This window comes from Balaenoptera borealis, assembly GCF_965194805.1.
Source record: "Balaenoptera borealis genome assembly, chromosome: 11".
NCBI lineage: Eukaryota > Metazoa > Chordata > Mammalia > Artiodactyla > Balaenopteridae > Balaenoptera > Balaenoptera borealis.
Genome location: NC_138868.1, coordinates 10415783 through 10428719, shown reverse-complemented (window position 1 = coordinate 10428719; position 12937 = coordinate 10415783). Strand labels below are relative to the sequence as shown.

At 57.8% G+C, this 12937-nt stretch overlaps 1 protein-coding gene across 4 annotated transcripts in view; it reads right to left on the bottom strand.

The window, feature by feature from the left end:
• Nucleotides 1-2640: 2640 nt before the first annotated feature.
• Nucleotides 2641-12937, bottom strand: part of VPS37C (VPS37C subunit of ESCRT-I) — a 29976-nt gene continuing 19679 nt past the window's right edge. The window contains exons 1-5 of one of the 4 annotated variants that reach the window (XM_082343023.1): nt 11383-12113; nt 10246-10344; nt 6609-6780; nt 5779-5861; nt 2641-4975 (exon numbers count right to left, since the gene is read on the bottom strand). In XM_082343023.1, coding sequence (XP_082199149.1) covers nt 4283-4975; nt 5779-5861; nt 6609-6780; nt 10246-10338 — 1041 coding nt within the window. In that variant the 5' untranslated portion in view covers nt 10339-10344; nt 11383-12113 and the 3' untranslated portion in view covers nt 2641-4282. Of the gene's footprint in view, nt 4976-5778; nt 5862-6608; nt 6781-10014; nt 10055-10245; nt 10346-11382; nt 12114-12937 lie in introns of those variants that run through there. The other 3 variants (XM_082343024.1, XM_082343022.1, XM_082343025.1) reach the window with 3 other exon arrangements.

Sequence of the window (12937 nt, the reverse complement as noted above, 5' to 3'; positions counted from 1 at the left end):
GGCAGGACAGGGAGGAAGGGGTGCGGAGGGCCTGGGGAGAGGGAGAGGGAAGAGCAGCAGGGGTGGCACACTCTGAGTGACCAGCTAGAGCAGCTCTCCGCCGAGCTGCTTAGGAAGTGCTGCTTCCCCTCTTCGGCCCCTGGTACCCCCGACCACCACTCTGGGACCAACCCAAAGCACCGACTTGATTGTGCCCCCTCCCCCAGCCCGTGAGATTTTCAGCTTCTTCCTACAAAGCCCAGGGGTCTCCTAGCTCTCCCTGGTGTCCTGCGTCCTCAGCCCCTGATACGCTTGCAAGGCAAGGTCAGAGTTCGGGGGGGGGGGCAAAGGACAGTAACCCTTTGACCGGAGTCCAGGGGGATTCGCAGCATAGATTACCCAAGCTTTTCTCAGGACTGTGGCCTCTTGAAGCCTGACGATTTCTGGTACCACAGTGGCATCTCAGAGGATCCCCTGCAGCCAGATCAGAGCAGGTGCAAGTCTTGTCCCCACCTCCCCAGGCTGAGTGACCCGCTGAACTACCCACCCTGCAGTCTCCTCCCCTTGTTTAAGCTTGGGGGTTGAAGGGCTGCTGAGAGGATGCACATCAAAGGTTAACACAAGGCGCAGCCCCGCTGAGTATTCACTGCTGGTGATTCTCAGCATCTCCGGGCATCAGCCACAGGCAGCCTGCCCTCGTCACCTTGCAGGGAAGGAAACGGAAGGGCCGACTCAGGGGTCCATTAGAGACCTGGTCTCCTGACTCCCCTGAAGCTGCCCTTCCTGTTGAAAGAAGAAGACGCCCTCCCAGGCCTCAGGATGAGCAGCTGAGCTCAGGGGGAGCTGGAGAGGGAGGCAGGCTGGGTAAGGCAGAAAACCGCTTGGCTCCACAGCCAGTTTAGCAGCCTGCTGCCCCTCTATCCGCGTTTAGAAACCGGGTGCGAAGATTCGAACCCAAGCTGGGGGTCCTTGCTGGACAAGCTGACAGTCCCGGCCAGCCCAGCAGGTGGCAAGAATGGGGCCCCACCTGTGCTCCGCTGAGGCTCGCATGCCCCCTAGTGGGGCTCTGTGGCCTTGCACCGCCCAAGCTCTCCAGCCAGGACAAGGCGAATGTGCAGGCTCCAGCGGGAAAATGCCTCAGATGGAAAAAAAGCGGGGCAAAGGTGGAAAGGGAAATGCTGTCAGAGCCAGGCCCCGGGGGTGAAGGGGCAGGGGAGGGCAGCAGCTCAAGAGACAATATTCAGAAAGATGGGGCTTTGTGAACATGAACCGAAGAGGCCTTTCAGCAGAGCATGATCCTGAAGGCTACGGAAGAAATCGCAAGACAAAGAACGTTGCCCACCATCCAGCTCTGCAAGGATCAAGTCATTAGCCAGTGCAGTCGCTGACGGACAGTGCACCCTGAAATGCATTCAGGATGAAAAAACAAAAAGGCACTTGTGCTTTGGAAAAACAAGCTCCTGAGATAGAGATACCTCAGGAAAAAATTTTAATGAACCCAGATTCTTGCACCTTCCCATGCATAGAAAAGCACTAAAATCATTAACTGAGATATCTGATCCTCGCGACTAGCAGTCATTTTCTACCAAGATGTGTGCTTGACTGCATACACTCCCAGGCCAAAATCATATCTATACTGGCTTCTCAGAGCTACTGAGTGGCTGTTTCCTGGGCAATAGTCCATATATAGTAAGGTCCCTCCATAAAACTGAAACCCACAGCTCTCGCACTGTGCGTTTTTCAGTTGACAGTTTTGGTGACCACAAAGGGACCCAGAGCAGTCTTCTCTCCTTCACCTGAACTCTCCAAGGATCTGGAGCCCTGGTACCAACGAGGGCCCCTTGTGCCTTCTGCCCCCTCAGTGACTCCAGACGACTGGGTGAATCTCTCCTGAGTCTCAGAGCTCCCATCTTGGTTGGCAATCCTGAGTTCCATTCGGTAGTAGATAAAAAAGGTAGCTGACTTCTCAGTTGAAAGATACAGAGAAAGTGCTCGGTTGAAAGACACTCAGAAAACTATCCAGTTGAAAGACACCGGGAAGGTTCTGACTGGGTGATTAGGTAGGAGGCTGGCCTGACGTCTTTCATCAAATTGGCAATTTAACAGGGTTTGTCAGGACAAAAGCGAAGATACCAGATGAGAGCTTTCGGCTCCAAAAACGGACACGGCTCTCACCGGCCAGTTACGACTTTCTCAGGCGACTGAGAAATTTATGGAAGCGGTGAAGGCGAATCCTCATACAGTGCAGCAGTCCCATAGGGAAACCCACTCATTAATTTTAAAAACTAGCTCATCCAGGGACCCACACATAGGGATTGGCCATCCAGGGCTCTGTGTGCCCAAAGTGGTTTTAGACTGCCAGAGGGAGAAACGGGGACACATAGAAGAGCTGAAACGACTCTCGGGTGACACCTAGAGGTGCCTGATTGCACCTATTCCCTAGCCAAAATCATGTATACACTGGCTTCTCCCCCTAACTCCTTGGAGCAGCTTCTCAGAGCTACTCAGAGGTTGTTCCCCAGGCGGTAGTCCGCAGTAAGGTCTCCAAATAAAACTGAAATCCACAAGTCTTACGTTGTGCATTTTTCTTTCAGTCGACAAAATCAATGTCCCCGCTGGCAGCCATGTCTTCACTTCTCAAATTCACTGGAACCACAACACTACTTTTAACTCATCAAAGTTTATTATGGCAATTAATTATATAATACAAACATACCGGCGATCGTTCATCCAGTTCAGAAGCACTCGAACCAGGAGAGTCCATTAGTGATTTCTCTGTATAAATAACTTACGAGAAGCAAGCACAGCTGGTCAGGGACTGACAGGGCTAATCGAGCATCTCATCGCACGCACCCACTGATGGCACGCAGGCCGGGGAGGGGGGCAGGCACCAGAAGGTCGAGTTTCCTCATTGGCCCCCAGCACCCCAGGCCCACCAGATGCTGGGTACTTGAGTAGTGGACAATTCAAGGCACATATGACTTCCTAACAGATAGCAGCTCCAGAGTCTGCCCTTGAGACCTGGTTCACATCTGCAGCAACCAAGGTAATGCTTTATTCATCACACCCTCCGCTTTGGTCTATTGTCACTTTTATTACTGAATGCGCTGAAAATCCCCAGTGTGCTGGGGGCTGCACGTGGCTCGGAGTCACAATCCCTGCGCTTTACATTCTGAAGACAAGAGAGATGCAAAGAAATGCTCCGACATAGTGATGGCGTTTTACAAAGCACCACGTGGGAAGTAACTGTTAGGATATCTTTTGATGTCTCTCTTAGGAGGGCTTTTGGGGGTGGGGAAGAGTTACATCAGGCAGCCAAAGGAAGGGGATGAAGTGAGGGCTGTTGTGAATGAGATTCAAGGCACTGAAGAAGTGGACGGATAGGGTGGGCCTCAGAAGTCAACCAGAAGCAGGGCACTCCAGACAAGAGAGGTGGCTGGGGAGGTGACTCGGCCCTGCACTCCTAAATGAGCTCCCGATGTGGCCACAGTCTCCTGGGCCAGAACTGCCCCCTCTCCTCCAGCCAGAGGCTCCAAGGCAGCCCCCGAATCCTCCAACCAGGGCAAGCAAGGTCTGGGGTCCGCCTCCACAATCCCCGGCCTGCTCACTGCGCTGGCTCTGCTGCTGTCATTCAAACCAGCACACAGGACAAGCTTAACTGACATCAGCCTATCAGAGTTCAATTATGGTTTTACGTGACTTAAAAATCATTAAGTATTTTTCCTAACTCTGTTCTCTCCCCCTGATCCAACCCTGCCATGGTGCGTGGGGCAGGCCATCCTTGAATGGACCCAAGAGACACAGAGCGCTACATCCCTTAGCGTGGGTACCACGGTCGAACGTGCCAAATCCCAGAGGAGAGGGAGGGGGTGAGCAGGGGCCAGCCAGCCAGCCCGTCACCGAGATAACTCCACGTTTGGTTCAGACGTCCGTGAGTGAGTGCAGCCACAGGATGTCCACAAACGCATGCAGCCGGGCACCCCAACCGGGCGCCCACAGAGAAGACCGAGCTCCCTGCCTGGCGAGAACCAGGAAAGCCAAAGCCAGTCACCAAAACCAGGCGCGCCCTTCCCCCAGGAGGCCAGCAAGCACTGGGACCGTCTGGCACAGCCAAGCCAGCCACACTGCCTGGTGCCTTGCCAGGCCTGTGTGCTCCCAGCCAGGTCCCTCCAGGCCCCCATGCAGGACACAAGTCCACGGGGAGCCAACTCCACTTCCAGTTGAACCTCGAATCTCAGCAGGGGGTGGGCCAAAGGTTGTGGTACAGGTGGAAGTAGGGAAGGGCCAAGGGCCAGGACCGTGCCTAATACCCAGGCCAGGCAGGACCCTGAGGCAGTGGAAACCCATAGGGAGGGGCAGGCCCAGGGGGATAGGGCGACTGAAGGGGGCCTGAGGGCTGGGGCTGCGTTGGGTACGGAGGTTTTCCTCCTGTTGAGAGGTAGGGGGGCTGTTGAGGATAACCAGGACCGGGGGCCCGGCCCCCCGCCACGGGGTACCCAGGGCCGGAGACACCAGCGGGGGCCACGGGATAGGCCGGCCGGGGCGGCGTGCTCCTCTGTGGGGACCAGGAGTAGCCCGCGGCAGCCCTGGGTCCTGGCTGGGCCGACGGGTACGGGGGACCCAAAGGCCCACTGTAGGAAAAAGAGGGCTGGGACACCACAGGGAACGGGGCCGGCGGGAGTGCCCCCTGGGCGGTGGGGCCCACGGGCAAGCCTGGAGAGGGGCTGTAGGGCAACGGGTAGGGAGGGACCGCCGCCGGTGGCTGCTGATCTTCCGCGACAGGCGGCGTCGCCTGGGGGCCCGGGAGAGATGGGGGAGGCGGGCGGGGAGGAGGGGCGTCCCCAGCCGGCTCCAGGGAGGCCCTGGGCTTCCTCATCGCATCCTGGAGCTTCTCCACGCGCACCCGGCGCAGATGCGACAGCGTCCTCATGGAGGAGAAGTTCTCCAGAAACGTGTCCAAGGGCACCTCGCCCTCCAGGAACTTCTCAGCCATGGCCTGGAAGACATAAGCTCCAGTGGCAACAGGGGTCTGCCGGGATCGAGGCCACCTGAATACCCCCAGGTCAGAGGTCAGCTGCGGCCCTCCCACCCCAGCCAGGCTCAGGAGCTGCCTGTCTGGCCCGCCCCCCCGCTTTGGGAATTTCTCTCTATGGCCCTTCTCACTGCTGATATATTATACAAGCGCGTGTTTATTTACTCTGTCTCCCTCACCAGGACATCAGCTCCCAGAGGGCGGGGACCACCTGTCATGGCCACCGCCGCCCCCACCCCGGCATCGGGCCAGGCTCACAGCAGCTGCTGCACGGTCTGTCGACTGGCCACATGAACACTGGCCCCCTGGTCACTAGCACAGCCCAGCCCAGCCCAGGGGCTGTGGGACCTGGGAGCATCTTCCACCCAGAGCATGGACATGTGGAGAGAGCCAGTCTGCCCACAGAGAGTGAAGAGAGGCCCAGAGGGAAGCAGAAGAGAGAGACCTGGCAGCCCCAGGAGAGGGGAGGGGCTGGGGGCCTGGCTTCAGCCCTCGAGGGCTCCTACTGCACTGCCCTCCCACCCAGGCCTGCCAGCTGCCCCGCAGCTGTGCTGTCTGTCGCCCATTTCTGCTTCAGCCAGTGATGTTAGGTTCCTGTTCTCTGCCTCCAAAAGGGCCTCCACTGGGACTCCGGTGGAGGTGCCATTCACCGCTGCTGTTGACTAAAGCTCTGGTCCCACGCCCTGCAGACACTGGTACTCAGGACGAGGGCTCCTGCTCCAGGGGTCAACTATTCAAGGAAGAGGGGGTGTCAACGGCCATCTCACCTCAGACTCTTCTTCAATCTTCAAGCTTTCTATCTTCAGAAGGTCCAACAAGGCCCCTAGCTGCGGTGCTGAAGAAAATTTCTCTGGAAGGAAGGGCAGAAAGGTTGACATTTCAAAAGTGCCTCTGGATTCCGTGGTGGCGGCCAAGGTTTCTGCAAGGATCTCCGAGAGTTCTGTATGCTGGGGGCCCAGCCACCGCCCTGGGGTCCGCAGCGGAGTCCCTTCCGGTCGGTTCCCTTCCTGAGCAGAGAGGAGCTCAGCTGAGCCCATCCACGCCAGCCCAGGAAGCAAGAGACCTCAGGCTTCGGAGCCCACCCACCCCCACCCCCCAATCCTGTTCTTCCTCTCGGGGAGTCACTTCATCTGCCTGAGCGTCAAGTCCCCCACCTTCAGGACCAGGACAGCCCCTCACCTTCACAGACAGCAGGCTGGGACACAGAGAGCCCGGGCCAGCTCCACAAATCACCAGAGCGGGGCTGGCCGAGTGGCCAGCAGCAGCTCAGGACGCATGCTCTCTGCATTCAAATCCCAACTCCGCCTCTGCGTAGCTGTGGGGCCCTAGCCACGTTCCTGCGTCTCCCTGAGCCTCACTCCTCTCAACTATGACGTGAGAATGACGACAGTACCTACCCTTAGATGGCTGTAAAAGCACTTAGCCAGGGCCAGGGACGTGGTGACCCACAGTAACTGCCGGCCCCTTCCCGTCCTGGGGAGGGAGAGGGGATCTGTCCGTCCACGTGACTCCAGCAGCTCCCCCAGCCCCACCGGGAGTGGGGACCCTGCGTGGGCAGAGGCGCCCCCAGCACACACTCCCGGGGCCGGCCGCCTACCCAGCTTCGCCTTCTGCTCCTGGCACCGCTCCACCAGCTTCCGGAGCTCCTGGTACTTGTCTGAGAGGTTCGAGCGGCTGATCTCCAGGGGACCCTGGAACTCCAGGTTCTGCTCGGCCAGGCTCCGGTTGGTGGCCAGTGCCATCTCCCGCTCCAGCTGCAGGTCCTGGACCTACAGAGCAGGACACTTGACCGTGAGACCCGCCACACCACCACTCAGCTCGCGGGGGGCTGGACCTGGGGCTTCCGGGACCCGTCACTCACCATGGGGGAGTGGGGCGACACTCAGCCCCCAACTAGAGTCAGACGGACCCAGGTTCAAACTCTGGGCAAAGCGCTCCAAACCAGACACCTCACCGAATCCTTAACCTCACAGCCTACGTGGTGGATGCACGCAAAGGGCCACGTGACGAGCGGGAGGAGACCCCCCGTGGGCTGGGCAGAGCTCCAGGGAGGGGGGCGGAGAAAGTCAGAGCCTTCCTAGGAGGGAAGGGACCAAGTCCCAACCACTTGTCCCCGGGATTCAGAGTCAAGAGACCTCCTCGGAGGTGCACTGATGTGGCCCAGACCAGACCACAGGCCAGACACGCAACGAAGCCCCCAAATAAAGTTAGTGTGAGCAGTGAGAATGCCAGGGCCAGCCCGTGACACCGACTCCAGAGAGACCCGTCCCTGCCTCCTCCACAGGTGTGTCCTACAGAGAAGCTGCTCAGATGAGCTAACAGACAGGCCCCCAAGAACTGCAGGGGAGGCCCCAGGACCAGCTGAGGACTCCCACCAGCACAGGCGACCCGTGGCCCCTGAGGCTCTGATGCCAACCTTTGCACCTGGATGTGCCCCACTGAAAGCATGCCCCCAAGCTGAGCAGCACTTTCCCCGCGGCCAGGTCCTTTGTTGTCACCAGCCGGTGAGGCGGCAGCCTCGGGAACCCTTCCCAGACCCGCTCTGACCTGAAGCCCTGTCCATTTGTCGGGGAGTCCTCTTTACTGACAGGAGGGCAGAGAGTCAGACCCACACCCCTGAGGGAATGGGGACACCAGCAGCACCAGTGGCACCAACACCCACAGCAGGGCTCAGGGCACAGCTTGGCAAGACCAGCTTCCACGCGGGAGCCACTGGGCAGCTTCTCCACCACGGTCGGCACGTGGCGAGCCAAGCCTGACTGTCTCGTCCCCAGTCAGACGCAGGAAGGCCACGGGCATCCTGGAGGAGGGGGCTTCCGGGGGCTGCCATCCTGCCGGTCCCCAGCCACAGGGCCTCGGGCCCTCTGCTCTGTGGTGGGCCTGGAGCCTGCTCTCCGTGCTCCAGACTGCAAAGAGAGACGCCACGGCTACCAGAAGTCATGGGGCCTGGCCACGGCCTCTCAGGTCTGCCCCACACCTGGGCTGTCTGCCTTGCTGCCACCAATACCCTCTGGAGCCACTGAGCAAGCACCCTGACTCAGGGACGCCCGCACTGCGGAGTTCCAGTCTCCCTTTCATCAGCCATGAGAGCTTTTCTTTTCTTATGCGTCTGACACAGAGCGGGGGGCCTGAAGGCCTCTGCTCAGCTGCCCCCTACGGGGCCCCAGATCCTCAGCGGACATGTCCTCTGTATACCTCCGCTGCCTTTTCCCTGGATCTTAACCAGTAAATCTATGCCGTGTCACTTTCCCCTAAACCTGGTCCTACCCGTTTCTGCCCCCTTTCCCCAGAGCCTCCCCCAAATCTTTCTCCATTAGGGGTTCACTATGAAGCCCTTGACCCCTATTATAATAGGTCAATAAGACAGTTCAAGCACCCCACCAGAAGACCCCGATATTCACACTCTTCCACGTGGAGAGAGGTCCCCTACTCTTCTCTCCGAGCAAAGTCCGCTCCCCAAACTCAGAGAGCTCCCATCTCTCCTCACAATCCCATGGCGACTCAATTACCATCTTATAGCCCGTGGTAGGAACCTAGTCCAAGGGGCTTTGAAAGTCTACGGAGTTCGCCCTCCTTCATTTTTCCCTTGATCTCATGAGCGTTCTTCCCCTCAGAGAATACACATCGATTAGTCAGGCCCGGCTGCACACCACAAAACTCAACTTGCCTTTTGCCCAAGGTGTTGTTTCTGCCTACGTCTTCCGTCATTCTGCACTTCGCCACACCTTCCATCAGCCTGTCTAGCTTGGAAGTCAACAAATTCTATATAATTATGTAATTCGGTCAGTTGCTATGAAGTTCTGTGCCTGTGAGAGCAGGCCTTGGAGTTCCCAGCACACTGTGCTCGTGGCAGATCGAGAAGCACTTGGTGCTTACCGCGTGTTAGACAAGGGGGTGAAGGCCAGCATCGAGCCAGCTCAGAGCCGGACCCTGGCTGAGCTCACGGCCTCACCCACCCGGAGAGGCAGCCTTGGAGCTTAACCAAGACAAGCCTTGCTCACGCCCTCGCTGGACGAGCTTGGGGCGGCAGGTCGTACCACATCCACGCCCTGTGCTCCGTGCCCTCCAGCCCCAGCAAAGGCTGCTCCTGGCGGGGAGAGGGGCGGTGGGAGCGGCCAGAGCACCAGTCGGGAAGGAGCAAGGACCATGTCCGGGCTGCACAACCCCTCACGGAGAGGGAAGTGGTCCGCGTGGGCAGGAGAAGCTGGATGGTGAGGCTTCCCTTTTTTGGGGTCAGATACTATGAATGTGCAGAAGAGACACACCATGCCCATTCATCAGGAAAAATGGAAACACATTCCAAAGGCCAACCAACGAGCTCGGCGTTATTTGTGTCTGTGTCTCCCAAGCATCGGGGGCGGGAGGCGGCAGTGTGCGGAGCTGCGGACAGGCTGCGGCCACTCAAGGAGTGACCGTGGGCACGTCCAGCTCTGCGGCCGCATCTGGTCACCTGACCTTTCCGACCTCGCAGGGGAGTCACGGGGTCAAGGCGACGGAAAGGGTGGGGAGAGCCCTTTATAAAGTGTAAAGCTCTGCACGTTCAGAAGGGTTGTTTTATTCCCGTGAGGACCATGATTAGGAACTGAGACGGTCAGGTGTCTGTTACGATAGGGAAGGGGTTAAGCAGGAGACGAGCCTAATCCCAGCCCCAGAACGGCTCCCCCCAGAGATGCAGGGCCAGAATCCAGGCTGGAGCAACAGTGGGGGCGGCTCCTGGGGCATGCGGGTCCCCAAAGGGACCAGGCGCCAGAGTTGGCGCGGGGGCCCTGGACTTCCTGGCACTGCGCCCCCGGAACTCCCAGAGGGCCCAGGAACTAGACTGAGACCCCAGGGGCTCCTCTGCCTGGCCAGGGTGAAGGCCACAGAACAGGCAGATAAGCTCGGCCCAAACCCCCAACAAGCCAGTGTCCTTAAGAAGGGCCTCCGGGGTGGGACGAATTGGGAGATTGGGACTGACGTATACACACCACTATGTATAAAATAGATAACTAATGAGCACCTACTGTATATCACAGGGAATTCTACTCAATGCTTTGCGGTGACCTAAACGGGAAGGAAATCCAAAAAAGATGGGATATATGTCTATGTATAGCTGATTCACTTTGCTGTACAGCAGAAACTAACACAACACTGTAAAGCAACTATACCCCAATAAAAATTAATAAAGTTAAATTAAAAAAAGAAGGGCCTCAGTCCCATCTGCTATCCTTGGCCCCATGACAGCCTTCCTCTACCTCAGGGAAGTCTTGGGCCAGCCGGTCGATGGCCGCTGGGTCATTCTGCATCTCCTCCAGCTCCTCCAGGGTCTTGTCTTTCAGGGTCTCCATCTTTCCCTGGGAGCACAGAACGACACTGAAGTGAGGAAGGGACTGCTCAGGGGGTAGGGACCCCCAAGCCCATATTCATCATCTGTCAAAGGACCAACTGGAGTTTCCCAACGATGCCTCCACTCCACAGGGAGGACCAAGGAGGGTCAGAGTCCGGCCACCCTGACCATCCCCGTCCCCAGGGAGACCAAGAAGCTGCTCCTCCACCCAAACCATGAACAGCAGGCCACACGGAGGCACTGGGCAGTCAGAGGCAAAACCATGATTCCTGGCGGTGCCAGATGAAGCTCCCCAAGGAGCAGACAGGAAAGGCAGGAGGAGGGAGGCTGACAGCCAGGGACAGAGACTAAACTTGGCCCAAGGCCGCCTGTGAGCCCTGATGCCAGCACACACTCTGGGAGGTGTCCATTTCTGCCTGAACCCTAAATACACCCACCCTCCACATGGGGGCTTTGCTGGCTTTAACATCACAGGCTCAGGAGCTTCCCTGCTGGTTATGTTTAGCGCGCACCAACCACCTTCGGTTTCCCTCAAGCATTCTCTGCAACAGCCATCCACTCCACGTGCCACAAAAACAGACTGTCAGGACTTCCCTGGTGGCGCAGTGGTTAAGAATCCGCCTGCCAATGCAGGGGACACAGGTTCGAGCCCTGGTCCGGGAAGATCCCACATGCTGCGGAGCAACTAAGCCCATGCACCACAACTACTGAGCCTGCGCTCTAGAGCCCACGAGCCACAACTACTGAAGCCCGCGTGCCACAAGTACTGAAGCTCGCGCGCCTAGAGCCCGTGCTCCGCAACAAGAGAAGCCACCACAGTGAGAAGCCCGTGCACCGCAACGCAGAGTAGCCCCCGCGAGCCACAACTAGAGAAAGGCCCGCGCACAGCGATGAAGACCCGATGCAGCCAAAAATAAATAAATAAATTTATTTTTAAAAAACCCAAAAAAACAGACTGTCACATGCGTGCCCTCGTCAGAGAAGGACAAAAAAATCACCACCAAGTTGGCCCTACAGCCACCAGAAGGAAAAGAAATCGACCGACCTGAATGGGACGCCTGCTTTGACAGAAGACCTGGTTTCAGCGGTCCTCTCCCTGTCGCTCTGCCCAGAGGAACATCGATGTCTGTGTGACACAGGGGTCACAGCCAGGCCCCAGGACGGAGCCCCAGCGAGAAGAGGAAGCACCAGGACTTGCTTCCCTTCTGCTGACAGGATCCTCTCCTCTCATCTGTTTTTACCTTTTCTAGATGTGTGTTTTATAGTCCTCATTTCTCATTACAGAGGCTCTGTCAATCTTCCAAAGATTACAACACTACAGAACCCCAGAGCCCCCCACCCCTGGCGCCAGGGCTCAGCGGGAGTGACGACTGGGCCGAGGGGCCACTGTGGAATCGAGGCCCAGGGTTATGGCTGTGCAGCCAGAGGTGACCTCCAGGCCTGCTTCCTCGTCTGGACTAGTAAGGGAAGGCATCTCCCAGAGTGGCAGAAAGATGAAGGAGAAACCAATAAACAGAGACCACACGACCCCATTTGTCAGGAAGGCCCGGGTTTACCCCTCATGTCCCGGTGTAGCTATAAAAGGTGCCCCTTTTCATGCTCAAAAGTGTCCCAGGACTTCCCTGGCGGTCCAGTGGTTAAGACTCCTCGCTTCCACTGCTGGGGCTGTGTGTTCAATCCCTGGTTGGGGAACTAAGATCCCACCTACCGCACGGCATAGCCAAAAAAAAATAAAAAGTGTCCCGGTTTAGACAACAAATTCCATGGTCACCCTACTGATAAAGGGCTACCCAAACAGGGTCACCCCCACTTTCTGTTACCTACTGAGGGTTGAATGTCGCCCCCAAACTCCAAGACAAGGAATGCCAAGCTTCGATGGGCACCTAAACCTGGGGGGACACTTGCTGAGAAAGCAGGTGCCCCAGCCCCACCCTCAGAGCCCTGTGTCGTAGGCCAGGGTCAGGCCCAGAAATCCAGAAGCTCTCCCAGAGATGCTGATGCAGCTGATGCGGGGCCAGATTCTGAGAAGGACGACAGCTCGTTGCTAGCTAGCCGTGTGAAACGGAGGCCACTGGTTACTGAGCCTCGCAGCGTGAGTTTTACACGCGCTGTTTCTCCTACTCCTGCAAGGGGGCAGCACCGTCCCACTGGCAGGTGGGGATCAGAAAGGTTACAAATGGCAGAGTCAAAATTCTGCACTCTGTCTACACCTCACTCTGCTGCTCCCCAAATCCTTGGGCTAAAGTTGGGGCAGAGGCACAGCAGACCGCAGGGGCCTCGGGAAGGAGCAGAAATGGGGAGGCCCACCCTATTACACTGCAAACCCAGTGAGTCCACCACGAGTTGGACACCCAAGAGGAACGGAGAAACATTCTGAAGATCTGGAACATCAGGGGCCTGGACTCGATCAGACTCACCTCTGAGTCCTGGGCCCTGCCACTTGCCATTGTGGGGCCCTGCACAGTGGACCCACCCTGAGCCTCAGGCTCCTCAACTGTAAAATGGGTTCGTGCCACGGTCAACACAGGCAAAGCTCTGGCCAGCGTGAGGCCTGGCCTAGAACAAATGCTGGCAAAAGGCTCCAACACCACAGAAGTCAC